Consider the following 22817-nt stretch of genomic DNA (forward strand, 5'->3'; position numbering starts at 1 on the left):
AGCAATTGAAAAGCAGCATTTGTAAGGCAGTGGTTAACTTCTGTGAATTTTTATAACATTTTTAGAAGGTCTGGATGCTGTTGGCAAATGAAATAAGCTGTTTCCAAATGAAATAAGCTGTTTCCCAAGCGTGCTTATCATTCTTTGTCCTTGACAACGAAGGGAAACTGAATTTTGACGGGAGCATTTAGCACATTTTTTTCTGATACAAGCATGAGACGACTAGTCCTTCCACTGGCCAGGGTATTGTGTGGTTTCCTGTGCGTCCAAGCACACAAGAGTGATGGGGCCTCACAAGTTGTCAGCTCCTTGTCATTAAACCTCCAGTGCAGTCGAAAGCTGAGTTGATACTTTGGAGGGGTGGGGGCAGTGGCTATAGTATACCTCAGTTTTTGTTGAAATTTCCTTTTGAACAGCTTTCAAATAGAAATTTGTAATAGCTTCTGTAATTCCTGTGGACAGGAAAAACTCTTGGAAAAAAAGCAAACAAAACAAATAATAAGTTTATAGGGTGCAACCAATGTGTTATAAAAGCTGATGATTCTTCAGTTGTTAAATATCTGGATCTTGATTAGCAATCTCATAGAAAATTGCACATCACCTAGATATTTGTCCTTGAGTGGGGGAAGAAAGCATAGTTTCACACACTAGTTTGTTGATGCAGAAGGTTAGAAGAGTTTACTAATCCTACGCTTACATTTTGGTTTAGTCATGCTACATGTGTCGCAGTCTCTCAGATTGTTTTTTCAATTGCCACTTTGCTTTGTAAAACATTCAGGCAAACTGCTGGAAACCTCAGTCTCTTCAGTTCAGTAAACTGGAGTTTTTCCAGAACCGTAGGAAAATACAGGAGATTTAATAAGATTTGAATCTATATCCGGTCAGCTGAAGGCACTTTTATTAAACCCTCTATTTCTTTTGTCCGTTTACTATATTTTTGTAAATATATGCAACTGTTCAACAAGACATTTGGGGTCATCTAAGAGTAACTGTTTTAAGACTTTTTTTCCTGAAGAAAAGCATTTTTAGGCCGCTGTACGAGTCTGAGACTGGTAGGTGCAGAGGGAAATTTGCAATCAGCAAGACTATTGCACTCAGAAAGAGCTATGTGCATTCTGCATGTGCCGAGCTCAGTTCCTGGAGTTGAGTTTTTTTTTAATGTTTTGAGACCACATGTGAGAGCCTCTTGTTTTCTCAAGACATTAAAAAAGAGGACTTGAGTTTAGAAAGTGCTTAGGACGTCGCATTCTGGCTTAACACAGCATTGGAGTTATACTCTACACAGTGTTGAGTGTATAATGAGAAGGCCTCTCCATGGGGGAGCCTCGCCATTGCGAAGCAATGCCAAAGTGGTGGTATAACTATTATAAGGTTAATCAAGTGCGTTTGAGAAACAATTCAAATTGGCACCATGTTTTGTTCAATTCTTCATTTATTTATACATGTGCATTGGATATATGGAAATAATGATTGCCGTAGAGCAACAGTACAAAGGAAAAAAACATACATCTAAGTGCAGTGTGTTTTTTTAAGACTGCAGTGACCTACAGAATTTAAAATATCCGCAGAAGTGCATGGATTATTGCAGAGAAGTCAAGATGGATCTGAAGGAGATTTTGTTAGCACTTGTTTAATAATTTTGTAAAGACCCCACCGCAGCTTCTTGAACATTTTCCAGTACATTATTCTGCGATATCCTCCTTCACAGATTAAAAAATGACTCTAGTTTGTGTGTAGGGTATGAAATGAAAGGAACTGGGCCTGTTTTTCCTGGAACTTATTATACAAATGTTTCCTAGAAAACAAACTGTTTAGGAAACAGCATGCTATTCACTTTAACAATTTTGTATGATAAGCACCTACAATTCTACCCTCCCACTGTAGTTACAGATTACAGTCAATGCTGTATAAGTGCAATTTGAAAGGGTTGAATGTCTGAGGGTTGTCATTTTTTGTCTTTGTGGTAACATAAGTATCAAAAGTATTGCTAAAATAGCAGTAGTAAGAAAGAAATAACTTCTTTCACTGAAAGATTACTAGTAATGCAATACCAGAAACAAATGACCTACAATCCTATATCTGTTACTAATGAAACATCTTTGGTGAGAAAATAAATCATTGCTGAATCATCAGTATATTTGGGTAGTAATTTAGCAGCTTCAGAATGCTTTTCAACATAAATTTTCCCTCCTAATGGTCAAATGCATAAGAAGAATATTGTTACTTTTTTTTGTTTGGGATTTTGTTCCCAGTATTGTTTCACTGACAATTAAATTATTAGAAATAATTTGAAGTCTCTGCTCATAAATATGTAGAAAGTTTCTACAGCAATCAATTAAAAAGAAATGTCTAACCCTAGGAACTAGCCCACATTTCATTGTAGAATTGTCTTGTCAGTCTGCTCCCTGGGGGTAAAAAAATCCATAAATGACTTTAAAAGAAATAGCATGCATCAAACAGCTGGTTAGTCTGTAAGTTTAGCTCACTGGTTGTTTGCAGGTAGGTTTAGTTCACCCGGGAGTGATTTGTGATCAAATATTTTCATGACCTTCCTGAATCATTTGAGAGATGTTGACGCCCGCTGTCTGTCTTCAAATACCTAGCAAAGCAAGCATCCAAAAGACACTGATTTCAAAGTAAATAGTGCAAATGAGGAATGCAGAGCAAGTTATTTCAGGTGACAATCATTGTAAAGAATTTTACTTTTGACATTTGTGGACAAATTCTTAAAATTGTTTGTCAAATGGTGAATAGACTGCACATTCGCAAGTACAATGCTTTTTATTCTGGATGAGACCTTTTCATGGCAAACTGTTGCCTCACTGACCATATTTAATTCTCTCTACTTTAGGCAAGGAAGCACTCTATATTCACTCTATGTTGCCATATGCCTTAGATTATGGATGTTTGGATGGGAATAATATGCACCACTGCACTGTTAATGTAGATTTGCATTGGGTTTTGTATTACAAATATTAGAGATGTTCTGTTAATAATTTTGGTATTTATGTTACTACAAAGGTTTAAAAAAAATATTGGATTTAGCACAGCACTTAGAGGCTCATCTCTTTCAGCTATTAGCTGGCGATTGTAGTCACAACCCATAGTGAGAATAGAATTGTAGGTGCTTATCCTATGTAATTATTAAAACTAATCCTTTTGGCTAGTGTTTTATTTTGGAGGTAAAAGCTTGTGCTGATGTCTCTGTAATAAGTTTTAATAATGCAAAATAGATGAATGCTGACCTTAATGCAAACCCAGCAGTACACTAAAAGACACTGATCATTTCCAGAATGTATTTAGAAAGTGTAATTGGAGAACATTATTGAAACCCCATGTTCTTCTTGGTATTCCTCTAGTGGTGTGTGGATATTTTAGCTGTGCAATGCTATACTATTTCCCTCAAAAACACTGATGTGACAGTATTGCATTTCCGTTCTTACCACAATCGTTTTTCACTCTTAATCGATCTGGAATTCTGACTTTACAGCAACTAGAAAACTAATATCTTTTTTTTTCTTTTCCTTTTCATGCAGAAATCATCGATGACCTTACGCATTTGGTGGATAAAACAGATTGTAGAATTCAGAATGAAACAAGACGTGTCAAATTGGTTGATAAGAAGTCAGCTTCTTGTGGTATGTGGATGTATTTAATATAGTCCCCTCGATCCACCAGGTGGCATTACGATGTCATTGCTTTTACTAGTTTTCCCTTGAACATGGCCTACTTAACCCTTTTCCCACTTGTCCATCAGAAGAAGTATTTAGGAGGTGGATGTGTTTGTGAATGTACTGTTGTTTGGAGCCTTTTGTATGGCAAAACAAAAAGCCAAGGCTTTATGATGTTATTTGCATATGCAGCTGTTCAAACACTAAGTGAGGATTCATTGATAGTAATTCTCACCTCCTTGCCCTCTGTAAGGGCTCTCGGCAGCTGTTGCCGGTAAGCAAGCAAATGACCTGCACCCTGGCAGTGTAGCTTCCCAAGAGCACCAGGCTTCTGCCAGAGTCGTCCATCATTTAAGGGTGCTAGTAATTAGATATTTGCCCAACTTTGTTTTGCATTGCAAAATTTAAAAAGGGAAATTCCCTTTCCCCCAAAATGTCTTGTATTTAGATTTGCATATACAGTTTTAGGATAGTACTTCAGTTGTAGTTTAGAAATCTCTTAGTCTTTGAAATGATCTACCAAATCATGTTCCTTTTTGTACTGGACATCATTAAGAGTTAATGAATGTGATGTAGTCTATTTTACCATGTTTCCATGTTACCACTTTCACCTTTATTCATTAGCAACTTGTAATTATGCTCTTTTACATTTAAAGAGGTTTTTGTTTGATAATTAACAATTTTCACAACAAACATGTCCTTTCTGTTGTAAAAATGCAAATCTCTATTGCTATTCTCTTTGAATTTGCATTATTAAGAAAAGCAATTCAACATGTCGTGACTGAAAAGTAAAAGCTTATTGTTCTCTCTGTATCACAACACTGTGGTTGAGGTTGATAGTGCAGTCTCTCTTTTGTAGTATGTACCTCTGTTTTAGGAGAAAACATGAACCTAAAGCATTGTTTTGACAACACTGGCGTAAACCCAAATGAAAAATAGAGCTGCATAATAATAAGTGAAAAATATTACTTCAAGATTGGTTTTATTTGCCTATCAAACCTGCCGTTGAACTGCCTAGGAAATGCTTACATTTTTTCCACAAGGGAGCCTAGTAACCAGCAAGCAGGGTACAGCAGTCAGGTTTGAAGAAATAACAAAATGAAGGTCAGCTAATATTGCACTAATTCTGCTTCCTGGTGGCCATGACAGCCTGCAAGGTTTATTTGAAGATCCCAGACTCTGAGTCAGTGTGCGCTTTGTTACCCTATAACTGTTTTAGGCTGTGCCAACAGTTTAGGATATTAATGAATCCTACAGAGAAGTGAATGGAGAATTCCTTCCCCCCCCCCTCTTTTTTTTCTCTTCTCTTTGTTTGACACACACATCTTTGTCTATTGAATGTTGCTGGGCATTGCTAATGAGTAGGCAGAAAAATCACAAAAAAGGCAAGAATTATAGAGAGTAAAAAAAGAAATTGGTGAACACACAAGGTTAGAACAGCAAAAGGTGCGATTGTTGCCCGTTGGTAAGGTACATTGGATAGTCTTTATGTCCCCCTCTCTTCACCAAAGCTGCTGTCAGGATGAACAAATGGAAATTTTTAAAAGGCAACTTTTGTGACACCAGGCGACTGTGAAGCGGCAGTTCTCTGACCGCCAGGCCTCGGTGCCTCTTTAGTGTCCCTCTGCCTCATTATTACAAGCACCTTGCGGCCCACCCTGCACAGCTGCTAAAGGGGAAAAATTAAAGCAATTCACACTCTGTGACTTAACGCCAGGAAACAATTGGTTCTTGTTTGGGAGAGCCATTATTATAAAGAGCTAAAGTACAAGAGGGATTGTGGTTATTGAGATTTTCACAGGATTTATAGAATGCTATTTAAGTCGAAATAAAGGGTAGTTTGTTGAGAGACAATTATCTGATAATTAAATTGGTCAAGGGAAAGCATTTCAACAGTTTTTTAAATTATTCTCATCTGAATCCTGGAAAGGTATTAATACTCGGATATGTTTTAATATACTCTTTGATTTCGTATAGACATGTTAATGTGATGAATCTTGCTAAATAGCTCTCCAGACACTATGCTGCTTTGCAGTGCAAAGGAATGAAATTCAGCTCTACTGGAAGGCTTCCGTGACACACAAGAAGACCCTTTGTTTCTTGTTTATAAACCAGAAACATGCCTAAAATCACTGAAACAGTGAGCGAGCTGAAGAGGCCCTACTGAGCACAGGGCACAATAAATAAAGATTTGCGAGCTAGATTTTAATGCTTTGATTTGATGATCACTACTGTTTAGGGGTTAAGGGATCTAAGGGGAAGACTGCTTAGACTGTCTTTCAGCTGACTTAATTAAGAAACCTCAGTCTTGTTCTACAAGGCCTATTATGTGTGAAGCTTCTTCCTACCATGAATAGGGGTTCAGCCTGTAAAGTGTATACATACATGATGCCATTGTATTTTGTTGCCAAACTGCAGACAGTGGCAAGTACAATATGGGATTTGTCAAGGGTTACCCTTTAGGGAACTTGCCCTCTGTGGAATCAAATACAGGTTTTTCTTCCATTAAGAAACTTTCTTAGGCTGTTAAAAGTTAACTGAAATCTCATTTTCAACACCTTAACTCAAGGGCATCCGAATACTGCTGTGCACGTTTTTCAACTGCAGATTACCCAAAGGTAGGAAAAGCCCCCGAAAGCTTGTGGGATTAAAAATAAAATCGTTGGACTATAACTTGGTGTTGTAAAATTGTTTACAAAGGTAGGAAACAAATGAGCACCAATGCCCTGGTATTTTGTGGATTAATTTCCCAGGGCTTAATCATCTCAAAGCTGTTCCTCCTGCAATAATCTACTTATCAAGTAATTTACCACCCCTTCTCCCTCTTGAGAATGAGTCTTGCAAGTTTTTGCATCCTGAGTCGTTCCAAATTGTTTCTATTTTGAAGGGAGGGCTGTTAAGTCAGTTGTAAAAAATCAGAATAATGGTTCCCAAATTTATTAGCAGGCTAAATGTGTATGTGGCCATGATATTTTATTTTACAAAGACTGAAATGGTTGCTCTTTAGGCTATTGCAGCACTTTTTAAACGCTATAGTAGTAATTATGTTGGAATAACAGAAAATATTTTGTCAGCCGAGCTGAGAAGTAAGAATCATTTATTGGTTGAATTACTAAGTATCCCCAAAAAATGTTGTATTCCGGATCCTTATTTGGTGCAGTTGGGGTTACTTGAAATTTATCTTCTTCAAATGTTACATGGCATCAATAATAGCTGTAGAATTAATTGTAGTATAAAATATTTATAGTGCAGCTCATTCTTAATACAGAGTTCTAGTAATTCTCAGCATATCCTTAGTTGACTGATTTCCTATCATCCAACTGATATATTCATTGAATTTATTTTAAGGCAAGGGGTTAAATATTCTTGTGCTAGTGTAGTCTCTTCTCAGTGCAAAAATTAAGCTGATTAGCGCAGAAGTAGTTACAGAGGAAAGTACTGGGTGGTCAGTTTGAGATGGCATCAAAAGGGGCTTTTGCTTACATTTGGAAATGAGACTTTGATGTATTCGGTCTACAAACGTGACTGTTGTACACTGACCTGAAAAGTCAAACAGGAGGCAACAACAGAGGCCACTCTAGTTAATTAGTGTGAAGGTGACAGTTTCCAAACTTGAATGAAAGAACTTTAATCCTCTTTTTAGAAATTGAATTTTGCAAATGTAGAATGCTGTCAACCACTGAAATTTCCCTTCAGACTTAGGTGGCGGTTTGAGGGAGAGTCACATGGGAATTGAGGGGAAAAAACAGGATAGTTTAATTTGATGTTTCCACAGTCATTGACATGCTGTTTAGATTGATATAATCATTTAGGAACATTTGGTAGTTTAAAAACTACAACACATGAGCAAAGCTAATGTTGTCTCCCATTGTGAGTAAGTAAAGGTATTATCAGTTGATTAGCAGCTCAGTTGAAAGAAATAGTTTATTTGTAGTATTTTCCGTCAGGACCACCATTTTCTGTTTTCTGCCTAACTTATTTACATTTTTGTATGACTGTGCTTTCTTGTTCTTCAAAACTGTATGATTAACACGGTCTTTTATGGAGGCTTGAGGAAGATTTGGTAGTACTTCTGATTTGGTATGTTTCCCTTTCCTCCCCCCTAGCCTCAGTACATGCAGTTCATTTCACTGACGAGAATCATTGGGGGAAGGAGAGGAACAGTTGAAATATTCTTTTTACATAGGATTCAAAATTACTGATAAATTCTTCCAAAGTAGGCAATTAGTTTAGTGTCTTGGCATTTTAGGTTCTTGCATATAATTGTCCTGTTAATGGATATGTTGAGTAATTCACTTTTAAACTGGTCATAAATTTATAATGCTGGTACAAAGTGTTTGTGCTTTACTGGAATTCTGTTTAGCAATCCTGTATGATTAAATGTATTTAAGTCTTTGGTCTGCGTTGATATTTAATAATTTGGCATCCTTAGGAATATATTTTGCCCTTTTTTTCTGAATATAGAGCTAATGGGCTCTTATTTAATAGAACTTAATGGACTTAAATCAAGATGGCAGGTACAAGCTTCTGAATTCAAATCCGTAATCTTAACAAAAGGGAAATTGCCAATCAAGATCTTCCTATATTAAAGCTGCTTTCACATTTCTCAAGCACCTAATTTGGCAGTTAAGTGGGAAAACTAACAAAAATATCCTTAATCCAGCTGTAGAGTGTGCAAAATGCACATAATGGCTCCACATTTCTGTGATTCTAACCTATTTCACTACAGGCTTAGCCATAGATGCCTGCCAGGATAAGTCTGGTTTTGCAAAAAGTATGAAATAACCCAGTGGATATTTTACTTCTTATTAATGATTTTTGTAACCTGTTCATCAGATTGTAAAGACAGGAACAACTGAACCCAAAAGCTCAACAATAAACAGAGATCATGTTGACCTTGACCCCAAATAAACTGCTGATTATTACTAATAAGTCAGATGGTAGTACTGTCTGAGAACATACTTGAGAATTTGTATCAGTTCTACACATTCCCTAACCGTATTCTAGCACTTATCTCCTCACCTAATTAAATGCCTAAAAATAGGGCTATGGAAAAAGCATCAATGACATAAATGTGACCTAAACTAGAGAAAAAGAAAGAACTTTCATTTATATAGTTTTGTTTACCTCCCCCGGACATCCCAAAATAGTTCACATCCAATTCATTGTTTTGAAGTGTAGTTATTGTTGTTACATAGGCAAGTGAGGCAGCCAGTTCGCAAACTGCAAGGTCCCGCACACAGCCATGAGATAATTGACCAGTTAATTAGATTTTGTTGATGTTGGTTGAGGGAGGACTGTTGGCCAAGACACTGGGAGAACTCCCTGCTTTTTCTTGTAATAGTTTCATGGAATCTTTTACATCCACCTGAATAGGCAGACAGGGCCTCACTTTTAACATTTTTTCAAAAAGATGGTATGTTCAACAATGCAACACTCCTTCAGCACTATAATGAAGTGTCAACCTACAGGGAGAAACTGATGGAAAATGATTAAATACATTTTGAAATTAAGATTTAAAATAAAAAGGATTTGGGGCTGTGCGAACTGCATCGATTGATGGAAAGTGGTAAAAACGGAAAGAAACTAATTTACTGCTTTGTCCTGACCTTGCTCACCTGCTTACTCTTATCTCCTTTTTCATTAAACTTTACCCACAGGGGAAAATGTAGCCCTTTGCGAATAAAGCATAAAATCTGTTGCCTAATACACATAAACAGTAAATCCAGATGGCATAAAGACTTTTTGGTATACTGCTGTTGCTCCATGCATCAAAAAAGTGGATTTTATTGAAGCAGAAAGTATTTATAGATCAAAGTTTTTATTTAAAATGCATGCGCAATCAACACTACCCGTCTACCTGTGAGAAGGTGGACAGTGATGCATTTGCTAAATGTTCGTAAATTTTACATTGAAAGACGCGTGTGGTGACTCATTGTTGGAAATTTTTATGGTTTAAAAGGTTGAATTTAATTCAGCCTAAAAAATATATCTTTCGCACAGTTTTGCTGTTAATTCTCCAAATTTGCTGATGTTATGGATGGAGAATGAGCTGGGCGCACTTTACTGGGACAAGAGATGACAAATTGTCCTAAATACTACTATTTGGTTACACACCAACAAGCATGTGACATAATGGATGTGTGTGGGCTCCACAAATGACCTTTGTTTCTCCTTCATTGTCTTTTGGAGAAGAGCCTTCATCTGATGAGTTGACTGAGCTTGAGAATTCAGTGGTGAACATCTGTGGTGGTTTGAACAATGTTAACGAGGATGGGGATTTTACACAGGCAGGATTGCAGTTGAGCTTTGATATTTATCAACTGTGCACAAAATAGAGCCACTGAGCATCAGGAAGTTTCAGCAAACTCAATGTTTTTTTGAGTGATAGTAATTTTTTAAAATTGAATTACAAAAGAGCCAATATTAATTATTTAGAATATGTATCATTTAAACAGTGAGTGCTGAAGACCTCATCAGCAAATATAGCTTGGAAGAGGGGATAACAAACTGGATAGTGTACACAAGATGAATTAACCTGCCACAAAGTAACCAGAATACTGAAGTAACCTGGGTAAAAGGCTGCATCTTTAATAATATTGGGGCTTTGTCACTCTTCAAGTCAGTAACTCCTCAATGAGGCAATCAGCATTCAAGTTGTACACTGAGCTCTTGCAGAATGAGTCCAAGCTTCATTATTGCCTTTTCTGGATGAATTATGTTTTTTTACATATGATATATGCATCATTTCAGTTCTTAAATACCTATTAATGGCCTGCACTCAGCATTCAAAAACTTCTTACTGAAATAACCTTGAGGAGGAGTGTAGTATTTAACAACCCAAAACCAAAAGATTTATAAATCATTAATTTTACAGAGCTTATCAATTATATTCACAGAGGCATTATACCTCAGTAAAGGAGAAACATACATTAAAATTTGACAGGAATTACATTTTAATGTCAGTCTCATTGTTAATGGAATAATTGTGAGATAAAAAAAATTATCTGATGCTTCCTTAAGTATAGGCAGCAGAACACCACATAGTACTTTCTGGATGCAAACAGTCTTTTGTCAGAACAGAAGCTAACCTTTTTTCCCTGCTGTGATTGCACAGCTTTATACTTAGCCAGTAATGAACAAAAAGATTCAGATGTTTAGGTATTACCAAAGTAATGATTATTTTAGCACAAGGTGCACAGGCTGCAAAAATGAACGCTGCAGTGGTAAAGTTCCTGGTATGTGCACTTCTAAATTATTGCCTTTAGAAGCTGTGCCCTGCTCATTGATCTGTAAGTAAATGATCAGTTTCTCTTTCAAAATAAAAAGAAATTACAGACTGCTTTAGTTGCACCAGGAATGAGGTGATTCTTTGTTTCAAGACACACAGAGGGTATATCATTAAATTATACCACAGATTTTAGCTCCTTGCATTCTCTTTAATAACGTATATTCTCCATTAAATTGGTGGGATCAGAGCATGGTGAACATGATGCTTCCTGCTGCCCTGAAGTCACGTGAATTTCTGTGGTCAGCCCTACTGAATTACTCATGATGAGCTCCCTGCCCATATTAGGCCTGGTGCTGGGTGTTTGCAAAGGGAGGGGAAATTGTGTCCACCACCAGCCTTGATGTACTTAAAATTTAAAGGCTGCAGATTAGGGTAAAAATTATTTACGAAGCCTGTAAATATTTTAAAAGTATATTTTAGTCTTTACAAAGGTGCAAAAAATGGCTAGCAAAATAAATGTGGAGGCAGAAAAAAGAATCTATGGGCAATTCAGCAGTACAGATCCAAACCCCTTGTTGGATGACTGCTACATGAGGTAAATGCAAGGAGGCTTGTCTTGCTTGGCACTCTAGGGCACCTATCTAGAGGAGAGCAATGCAGCATACCTCGAAAGAGGTAGTGCTCAGGGTCAATGCTGTGCACTGTACCTGCAGGACCTACCAATAGATATGGAAGAAGATTAAGGAAATTGCCACGGTAAGACTATCCAATGGTACCATTTATTGGCAAATGGCCCGAATAAGCATCCCACAACGTGTTGCATGTCAAGTTGAACTTGAATGTTCTTCTGGTACATGTTGACTACTTGTGCCCTTACAGCAGATGGCACAGACCTGCAATTGGCTCCATGATGACCTGAAGCCTGTGGATCTAGTTCTCCACAATCATTGGCAGGTAAGTGTGCCAGGGGATGCAGATATGGTTGGTGGCATAATAGTGGGTGCAGGTAGTCCAGCCTTGGAGTTTGATCTCTCTGTTATGACTGTCTTCATATTGTACCATTTTAACCATGAAATACTGTATTTGTGATGCTTCAAAGGCAACCTGTCGGATTTGGGCGGTTTCAAATCCTAGAAGCCCTGAACTGAGATAGTGTAGAATCTAGGTAAAAAGAAAGAACTGAAAATTCTGGAAATTCACAGCAGCTCAGTCAGCATCGGCAAAGAGCAAAGATAGGTTAATATTTTCTGTTTTTATTTTAATGTAGAATTTAGCTTCCAAGTGGAATACAAAAAAATATTTTGTGAATGTCATTCATGAGATTGTTCCAAGTATTAAGGGAGTTGGTCTCTTCATGTCAAATATTAAGCATGGTAGTAAACGAGAAGTGTTTAATTGCAGCAGGAAATATCTGAGCTATCTCTCTTACTCTGTTCTATAATTTCACCTGTCGCTCTGTAGAGTTATTTTTGCATCGCTCCAGTGTGGCTGTTTGTTTGGGAGAGTTGATGACCTGTGTTATGTCTGTCCAGAAAGTGAGTAATAAATTCATGCACTCCCCTGAACTAGGGGGGCAAAATTGGCCTGAGCCCATGTTCGCATTTGCTATCCTCCTGGAACATAAGAACATAAAAATAGGAGCAGGAGTAGGCCATGTGGCCCCTCGAGCCAGCTCCACCATTCAATAAGATCATGGCTGATCTTTGACCTCAACTCCACTTTCCCGTCCGATCCCCATATCCCTTGATTCCCCTGGAGTCCAAAAATCGATCTGTGTAAGTCTTGAACATTCTCAACGACTCAGCATTCACAGCCCTCTGGGGTAGAGAATTCCAAAGATTCACAACCCTCTGAGTGAAGAAGTTCCTGCTTATCAGTCTTAAATGGCCGATGCCTTATCCTGAGACTATGCCCCCTAGTTCTAGACTCTCCAGCCAGGGGAAACAATCTCTCAGCATCTACCCTGTCAAGCCCCCTCTGAATCTTGTATGTTTCAAAGAGATCGCCTCTCATTCTTCTAAACTCCAGAGAGTATAGGTCCATTCTACTCAATCTCTCCTCATAGGACAACCCTCTCATCCCAGGAATCAATCTAGTGAACCTTCTTTGTACCGCCTCTAAGGTAAGTATAACCTTCCTTAGATAAGGAGACCAGAAATGTACACAGTACTCCAGGTGAGGTCTCACCAAAGCCCTGTACAACTGTAGTAAGACTTCCTTACTCTTGTACTCCAACCCCCTTGCAATAAAGGCCAACGAGCCATTTGCTTTGCTAATTGCTTGCCGTACCTGCACACTAATGTTTTGTGTTTCTTGTACGAGGACACCCAAACCTCTCTGAACACCAACATTTAATAGTTTCTCACCATTTAAAAAATATTTTTTTTATTCTTCCTACCAAAGTGAATAACCTCACATTTCCACACATTATACTCCATCTGTCACCTTCTTGCCCACTCACTTAACCTGTCTATATCCCTTTACAGACTCTTTGGGCTCGATTTTACCGTCGGGTTTCCTGTGGGTTTCCAGCGGGAGGGCCCCGAAAATCCCGATATCCAGTCGCGTGACCGGATCACGCCACGATCCCGACCACTTCCGGGTTCCCCGATGACGTGCGGGGCTGCGTGCGCGGCCCCCGCTGGTGGGAATCCCGCAGGCAATTAAAGCCAGCGGGGTTCCACTTGAGTGTACTTACCTTGCTTGTTGAGGTCATTAAATGAGCTGAATCAGCTGTCAAAACAGGAAGTGTGGGATTTTACCTTCAACGCAGAGTGTTTCACACACTGGGGGAAACAGTCTCCCTCCAACCTGGCGTGTTGCAGCCAGCAGCCTGTGGCAGCTGCCAAGGTGCACTCCACGGGGGTGGGGGGGGGGGTGGGGAGAGCCCTCACCCACGCAGGAGGCCACCGCGTCACATAGGGCAACCCCTGCCCCCCACCACCCCCCGCCAAGCCAGAGGACAGACCGACGCGAAACCGCAGCCCCAGTCCGAGGAACCACCCACCGACCCTGCACAACCCCTCAGACCAACACCTGCCAGATGGGTGGTGCGTGGACACCCTTGGAGGACGAACAGCATGACCAGCCCCAGCAGTCTCGCAGTCCACACCGTCCGCCGCAGAGACGTGGAGCCCCCCAACACGGTGCTGTTGCACGCCCACCTGCACAGCAGGAGGGAGGGCAACCGCAGAGAGAGACGCGTCGCAGAGGGCACTACCCTCGCCACAGGGTCCACAGACCGAGGCGCAGCTCCCCGGACCTCTCCGAGCAGCAGTGCACACGGAGGCACAGATTCACTCGACATGTAGACGTGGAGATCTGCAGGCTCTTTCATGCCGAGCTGCTCCTGGCTGGCCCCAGCACCATCTGCTTACCTGTCGCTGCCAAAGTCACCACTGCCCTCCACAACTTCTCCTCCGCATCCTTCCAGGGTGCAGCCGGGTACACCGCCGATGTCTCTTAGTCGTCTGCGCGGAAGAGCCCTGCAAATACACCTGCACCTACTCTGCAGAAACACAATGGGTGGCATCAGTTGTGGGTCCTCATAGTGATACCCAGGAGCGGGCATTATTGGACACAACAGACAGGATTCGCGGAGACATGGCAGTGGTGGTGCCAATATAATGTGTGATGTTTGTTGCTCTGAAATTCAATATGGGTAACACCCATGGCAAACCCTCAGACACCCTTGTGCATCCCCTTCATGCTCACAACACGTTTTCCTTACGCTACCTACTGCACATATGTGATGCATGCCCTGTGGCTGCAGCACAGGTGGTGGCAGGTTGAGTGAGGCTGGCCGTGAGGGAGATGCACGAGAGGGTGAGTATGGGATGGAGCCATGAGAGTGTATGAGGATTGGGTTGCGTGTTAGTGGCGGGGTGAGTACTGGCGAGGTGAGTAGGTGCAGGTAAGATGAGGATGGGGTTTGAGTGGGTATGAGGGGTGATGTGACAGAGTAGTGTTGGCGGTGCCGAAGGAGATGTGGGGTGGGGGCAGTGTTGTGGCAGACGGAGTGTAGGGGAAAGACTACGTGTTCTCACTGTGGCTGACCTACTGCGGTCATTGGAGCGCCTCCTGCACTGTATGCAGGTGGGCGATATGTTGGTGGCGCAGGTGACCCCCTATGCCACCTCGAGCCAGGCCTTCTTGGTGGCAGAGGCAGGCCGCTTCCTCCCGCCTGCCGGGGGGAAGATCTCTGTCCTCCCCCTCCTCCTCACCCCATCTGATGATACCTGGGGTGAGGCATCATTAAACTGGGAGCAGCCTTCCCCCTGGGCTGCTCCATGCTGTAATTTGTTCCATTGGTTGCAGCATCTGTCAGTGGAGGACTGCCCCTTTAACTAGAGAGCCTCCAGCTGACAGATCGTACTGCGCATGCGCAGCCCGCCCGACGCGCAGACCAGCAGCGCGGACCCCGGAGGAGCAGGTAAGTGGCTCCAATTAGTGGATTGCCTGCTACGATCGCGCGGGCAACCCACTAATTTCACCGGGCGCGGAGGCCACGCACCCGAAACCCAACCTGCCGGAAACCCGCAGGCCTGCTAAAATCAGGCTCTTTGTGTCCTCCTCACAGCTTACTTTCCCACCTAGCTTTGTATCATCAGCAAACTTGGATACATTGCACTCGGTCCCTTCATCTAAGTCATTAATATAGATTGTAAATAGCTGACGCCCGAGCACTGATCCTTGTGGCAGTCCACAAGTTCCAGTCTGCCAACCTGAAAATGACCTGTTCATCCCTACTCTCTGTTTTCTGTCCGTTCACCAATCCCCTATCTATAGTAATATATTACCCACAACCCCATGAGCCCTTGCGTAACAACCTTTTATGTGGCACCTTATCGAATGCCTGTTGGAAATCCAAATATGCTATATCCTATTTCTTATGTTCCCCTTTATTTACCCTGCCAGTTACATCCTCAAAAAACTCTTAATAAATTTGTCAAACACGATTTCCCTTTCATAAGACTCTACCTGATCATATTATGATTTTCTAAGTGCCCTGTTACCACTTCCTTAATAATGGATTCCAGCATTTTCCTGACGATTGATGTCAGGCTAACTGGCCTGTTGTTTACTGTTTTCTGTCTCCCTCCCTTCTTGAATAGCGGTGTTACATTTGCTATCTTCCAATCCACTGGGACCGTTCTAGAATCTAGGGAATTTTGGGAGATCATAACCAATGCATCCACTACCTCTGAGCCACTTGTTTTAGAACTCTAGGATGTAGGCCATCAAGTCCAGGGGATTTATTGGCTTTTAGTCCCATTAGTTTCTCCAGTACTTTTTCTCTACTGATATTAATTATTTTAAGTTCCTCACTCTCATTAGCCCCTTGGTTCCCCAATGTCTCTGGCATGATTTTTGTGTCTTCTACTGTGAAGGTAGATACAAAATATTTGTTTAACGTCTCTGCCATTTCCTTATTCCCCATTATAATTCTCCTGTCTCAGCCTCTAAGGGACCGATATTTCCTTTTGCTGCTCTCTTTTTGCATACTTGTAGAAGCTCTCACAATCTGTTTTTATATTTCTTGCTAGTTTACTTTCATTTTCTATTTTCCCCCTTTTTATCAATTTTTTGGTCATCCTTTGTTGGTTTCTAAAACTCTCCCAATCTTCAGGCTTACTAGTCTTCTTCGCAACATTATAGGCCTCTTCTTTTAATCTAATACTATCCTTAACTTCTTTAGTTAGCCATGGATGAATCACTTTTCCCATGGAGTTTTTATTTCTCAATGGAATGTATATTCACTAAGAATATTGAAATATTTCTTTAAATGTTTGCCATTGCTTATCTACCATCATACCTTTTAATCTAATTTCCCAATGTACCTTAGCTAGTGGATGGTGGACATCAGATAAAAACAGAATCAAGCGCAGTTGTGATACCCTCCACAGTTGAAAAGCCTGTCAATACTCACTGTCTAAAATCACAGATCAAGAATGCCCACTTGATTGAAGTACAAGAGAAGTGCCAGGGCCCTTGGAGCCCTACCCCAGTGAGAGTCAGCACTTTCAGAGAGGGGGGAGGGAAAGTTGAGAAAATTGCCAAAAAAACTTAAAATAATTTGGAAATTATATCTCCGCAACTGTCATTTCATGCCATTTTTGTAAACCAATCATGTTTTGCACTTGGAAGCATATCTACATAATTTCCATTTCAGTCGAATTGTCTTTTTGTTCTGTCCTAATTATTAATCTGGAAGGTTCAGTGAATCCGTTGCTCTGATTAATTTTCTCTTACCAAAAGAAGTCACTGAAGTAGCAGTTAGCTTAATGAGTGTAAATGAGTTAATTAGTAAGGTTTGACATTTTAATAAAATAATTCAGGTCATCTCTTCATTTTAGTTCAGCTATTTCCTTTGAATTGTTTTTCCCTTAGATAACTGCTTCTCTCCATCCATTTTCAGAACACACATTTTAATTTACATTGGTGCCTTAAGTAAATGCAGCAAGCTTACTCCAGAGCTAGAAAAGAGCCTTCAGTGCTTGTACTGCTGAAAGTCTGAACCTTTCTATTTATTATACTGGGCAGAAGGTAGCATAGTAACTTGAAATCAATCTTTTTTTTTGTTGACTGTTGCCTAAAGATGGAAGGAAGGATATTACAAACTCAGTCCCTTGTGATATTAAAAGTCTACTTAAATTGACCCTTGTATCGTAGTCTGAAACCTATGATCGGATGGGAAGAGGTTACACAACATTAAAAGTGTGGGTTACATAGGAAAGCATAAAATGCTTTTAAATTGGCCTGAAAGCTGTGCTTGCAGCACCGATTCCTGACGCATGGACTTTGCATACCCTATAGCAGCCCCAGTGCAAAAAGTGGGTTTTCCCAGCAGCCGGTCCTAACAAAACTAGCAAATTTACATTGGGATTGCCGTGGATGCGTGGCACCCATGCATTGGGAACTAGCAACACAAGCAAAGGGAAAAGGCGATTTAGCCCAACCAGACTACTGCCTCTTTTTGGTTGATCTCAATCCTACCGTTTAACCATATCCCTGAAATCCCATTTTTCTCCAGAAACACACCTGGTTTTCTTTTGAACCAATTTATATTATTTGCTTCAGTTGTTTCCCCCGATTGAGTTGCATTGCCAAATTTTCTGTGGAATGGAGTCCACAACCCGGCACGGTAATAGGGTTGGCAGTAGCCAGAAAAAAGATGCCAATTTCATGAGGCAGGATTTACAAACTTCTGAAAGCTACTTTTACAGTATTATGGGAGATTAAGGGCCCATCACTCCGATGATTCCTAACTGGCTTGAGCAGACAAAAGCATTGTTGGCTGTCACTGGGCTGAGTCCTCAGGGGTAAGCCTAGGACTTATACATTTGAGGAAAACAAATTAGTGCTGCTTTACTGATCTAATTATTTTTAATGCGTTCAAGTTTTGATATTAAAAGCAGCATTTCATGTGGAATGATATTTTTAACAAAAAGTACCCCAGCAAGTTTTAGAACTCCAACAGTCTTGAAGAATGTAAACCCAATAGTTGTTTTCAATTGTAATTCTATGTTTGAGTACCATCAGTTGACTGTGAGCTATAATTCAACCTGCTTCAAATGATATTTAGTTTCCCACACCTCTGGTTATAACAGATCTTCCTTGGTGGCAGCTAAAGCTCCAGTTATAGATCAGTAGAAACACTCAGACCTGAATAGGATGAGCTATGAGAAAAAAAACAAAGAAGCCCAAGCTTTGCAGTCTGTTAAGGGGATACTCCATTGAAGTATACAAACGATTGAATGGTACATAGACACGGTCAACTCAGATTATTACTTCAAAGTAGGCAAGGTTAGTAAAACCAGAGGATGTAAATGGAAGTCAGTGAAAAGTAAATTTTGAACTGTTATCAGGAAATATTTCTTTACTCAAGGAGGAATAAATGTTTGAAATAAATGCCAGGTAAGGTAGTAGAAGTACAAACATTCACATTCAAAATTCAGAATGATATGATGGGAGAGCTTATGGTACTGGAGGGATAAGTTTTGGTGGGCTGAATGAGCTTTACTCGTCCCATACTACTTATGCTAAATTATTTGTTGAGTCCCACCAGTTTGTAGTAACCAGGTTTAATTGCATGATGTTGCAGGATCTGAGTTAAAATTCATATTTTATTTCATTTTGAAACTATAATGCCAGAACCCAGTCCTAATGGTACAATGTTGAAATCTGAATCAGAGAAATGTAATCTTGAATCTAACATTGGACTAACATTTAAATCCACCCATCTCATCGGGAGAATTTTTCAAGTCCTGGTGCGCCTTTTGAAGTGCTGAACTACAACACGGGGCTTGATGTACCAGAGAGGGAAGAAAAATTATCAGGACCATAGCAAAATTGATGGTTTCCATAGAGAAGTCCATGGGCAGACAGTTTCATCATCCTTGTTGAAATTCTATGTTTCTAGCTAAAGAACGAAATCTGGAGTAGGAGACATTTTTGATGGATCCACCTTACATAGTGCAAGTGTGGTGCACAACCCAGTTTGTTGCTGTTCAAATTCTTTGAGTTGTGGAAGAAGGAAAGCATCTTTTCTGATCTCATTGAGTACTGAATAAATTATGGTTTTGTAAAACGTACACTAGATTTCTCATTATTAACACTTAGGATATTATATTGAGTGCAGAAAGATTATTCTTCTGAGGTTGTTATTTAAATCCCATTTTACCTGTTTTTCCAGTCAGCACATTTTGAACTTTCAATAGGTGCAAAATGGAAAATTGTTCCATTCTCCAGCACTGCTAAAACTTGTTGCTGTATGCATTGAAAGAATTATCTGGAGGGAGCGCTATGGGGGGACTTTTAACCCCCCCCACGACAGGCAGGAGGGGTTGAGGTCGCAGGAGGCACTACCCACGAAACAGGGTGTACAGATAGAGGCTGAACTTCCTTGACCTCTTGGAAGAGCAATGCTTCTGGAGGCTGAGATTGTCACGTCAGGTGGTCGCAGACTTCTGCAGCCTCCTAGAAGAAGACCTGCTACCTGCTGGTCATGCATTACTAGTGGCTGTGAAAGTCACTACTGCTCTCAACTTTTTTGCCTCTTGTTTCTTCCAGAGTGCTACCGGAGACAGATCTAGGGTCTCCCAGTTGGCTGCGGATAAATGCAAAATGCAGGCGATAGATGGATTGTTTGCCAGATGCTGACAGTTATGTAAACTTCTCCTGTGATGACAATAGCCAGAACAAGTGGGCACTCGGATTCACGTCTATGGTTGTACAGGGTGCCATCGATTGCACAAACATGGCAATCCGAGTACCACTAGATCAACAAGGAGTATTCATCAACCACAAGGGATTTCATTCCATCAATGTTCAGCTGGTCTGCAACGACAAGAAAAGGTTCATGCAGGTCCCTAAGGGGTGTACCCTTGAGTGATTGCTAGACGACAAAGGATACCCTCTTCAAACCTGGCTGATGACACCTGTGAGGAACCCCACCAAAGAACACCAGGAGCACTACAGTGACAGCCATTTGGCCACCAGACGTGTCATCGAGGAAGCCAACGGCATGCTCAAGATGCACTTCAGGTGCCTGGACAGATCTGGAAAAGCACTTCAATACTTGCCAGCGAGGGTCTCTCGGATAACCATGGTGTGCTGCGTTCTGCACAGTGCAGGGCAGCAGCGAGGACTAGAAGTGGAAGAGGAACAAGCCGCTCATCACTCATCATCTGATAACAATTCCAATGGAGAGGAGGAAGATGAAGATGAGCACCCAATGCCAGACCAGCCACTCATATTGCTTCTCGGGATGCCAGATATTCCCCCCAATAGCTCGAAGGTTCAGTTAGTCACTCACACTGGACCAAAGTAACTATCACATTCCCCCGCCGCCCCCCCCCCCCACAACCCCACTGACACAAAGCAGTCCTCTAACCAACCATCCACCCTTGCACATGCACCAGTTAGTCCCCATCAATTCATGTCTTCACATTCATCAACAACCAACTCAAAAGGCGAGTTGATACCTGGCAGGCAAGAATGGGCAACAAAGCAAAGTGGTGCAAATTAATAAATTTTATGTGATTTGATTTTAAAAAATGAAACCTAAAAGCATAACATTTTCACAAACACCCATGTGCTTACCCTTGGTGAACTACAAAGTTTTTCTCTTACTTTGCCTACCGCTTCTACTGTGAACTACTGGAGTACTGTGAACAGTTCTGGTCTTCATATTATAAAAAGGATAATATAAAAACCGTGGCTTACAAAAGAAATTAGGGTTAGTATTAGATCCAAAGAGGAGACATATAAAATTGCCAGAAAAAGTGGCAAGCCTGAGGATTGGGAGCAGTTTAAAATTCAGCAAAGGAGAACAAAGAGATTGATTAAGAGGGGAAAATAGAGTATGAGAGTAAACTAGCAGGGAACATAAAAACTGACTGTAAAAGCTTCTATAAATATGTCAAGAGAAAAAGATTAGTGAAGACAAATGTAGGTCCCTTACAGTCAGAAATGGGGGAAATTATAATGGGAAACAAAGAAATGGCAGAACAATTAAACACATACTTTGGTTCTGTCTTCACAAAGGAGGACACAAATAACCTCCCGGAAATGTTAGGAATGCATTAGTTGTCGTCATCCAAAATTCTATAGACTCTGCAACAGTTCCTACAGATTGGAGGGTGGCAAATGTAACCCCACTATTTAAAAAAGGAGGGAGAGAAAAAACAGGGAATTACAGACCAGTTAACCTAACATCAGTAGTGGGGAAAATGCTAGAGTCTATTATAAAGGATGTGATAACAGAACACTTGGAAGGCATTAATGGGATTGGACAAAGTCAACATGGGTTTATGAAAGGGAAATCATGCTTAACAAATCTACTGGAGTTTTTTGAGGAGGTAACTAGTAGAATAGATAGGGGAGAACCAGTGGATGTGGAGTACTTGGATTTTCAGAAGGCTTTTGATAAGGTCCCACAAAAGAGGTTAGTGTGCAAAATTAAAGCACATGGGATTGGGGAGAATATATTGGCATGGATTGAGAATTGGTTGACAGACAGGAAACAGAGTAGGAATAAACGGGTCTTTTTCCGGGTGGCAGGCAGTGACTAGTGGGGTACCGCAGGGATCAGTGCTTGGGCCCCAGCTATTCACAATATATATCAATGATTTGGATGAGGGAACAGAATGTAACATTTCGAAGTTTGCAGACGACACAAAGCTGGGGTGGAATGTGAGCTGTGAGGAGGATGCAAAGAGGCTCCAATGTGATTTAGACAAGTTGGGTGAGTGGGCAAGAACATGGCAGATGCAGTATAATGTGGATAAATGTGAGGTTATCCACTTTGGTTGTAAAAACAGTAGGCAGATTATTATCTGAATGGTGATAGATCAGGAAAAGGGGAGGTGCAACGAGACCTGGGTATCCTTGTACACCAGTTGCTGAAAGCGAGCATTCAGGTACAGCAAGCAGTTAGGAAGGCGAATGGTATGTTGGCGTTCATTGCAAGAGGATTTGAGTACAGGAACAGGGATGTCTTACTGCAGTTGTACAGGGCCTTGGTGAGACTACATCTGGAGTATTGTGTGCAGTTTTGGTCTCCTTATCTGAAGAAGGATGTCCTTGCCACGGAGGGAGTGCAACGAAGGTTTACCAGACTGATTCCTGAGATGGCAGGACTGATGTATGAGGAGAGATTGTGTCGACTAGGCCTATATTCACTAGGATTTAGAAGAATGAGAGGTGATCTCATCGAAACATATAAAATTCTAACAGGACTAGACAGACTAGATGCAGGAAGAATGTTCCCGATGGCTGGGGAGTCCAGAACCAGGGGTCACAGTCTCAGGATACTGGGTATGCCATTTAGAACAGAGATGAGGAGAAATTTCTTCACTCAGAGGGTGGTGAATCTGTGGAATTCTCTACCACAGAAGGCAGTGGAGGCCAAG

General features: G+C 40.8%; 1 protein-coding gene across 4 annotated transcripts in view; it reads left to right on the forward strand.

Moving 5' to 3' along the window:
• stx8 (syntaxin 8) overlaps positions 1–22817 on the forward strand; it is a 162676-nt gene that overhangs the window by 113559 nt on the left and 26300 nt on the right. For all 4 annotated transcript variants that reach the window (XM_068004193.1, XM_068004194.1, XM_068004196.1 and 1 more), the window contains one exon: positions 3537–3638. In XM_068004193.1, coding sequence (XP_067860294.1) covers positions 3537–3638 — 102 coding nt within the window. The remainder of the gene's footprint in view (positions 1–3536; positions 3639–22817) is intronic.

This window comes from Heptranchias perlo, chromosome 23 (assembly GCF_035084215.1).
Source record: "Heptranchias perlo isolate sHepPer1 chromosome 23, sHepPer1.hap1, whole genome shotgun sequence".
Classification (NCBI taxonomy): domain Eukaryota; kingdom Metazoa; phylum Chordata; class Chondrichthyes; order Hexanchiformes; family Hexanchidae; genus Heptranchias; species Heptranchias perlo.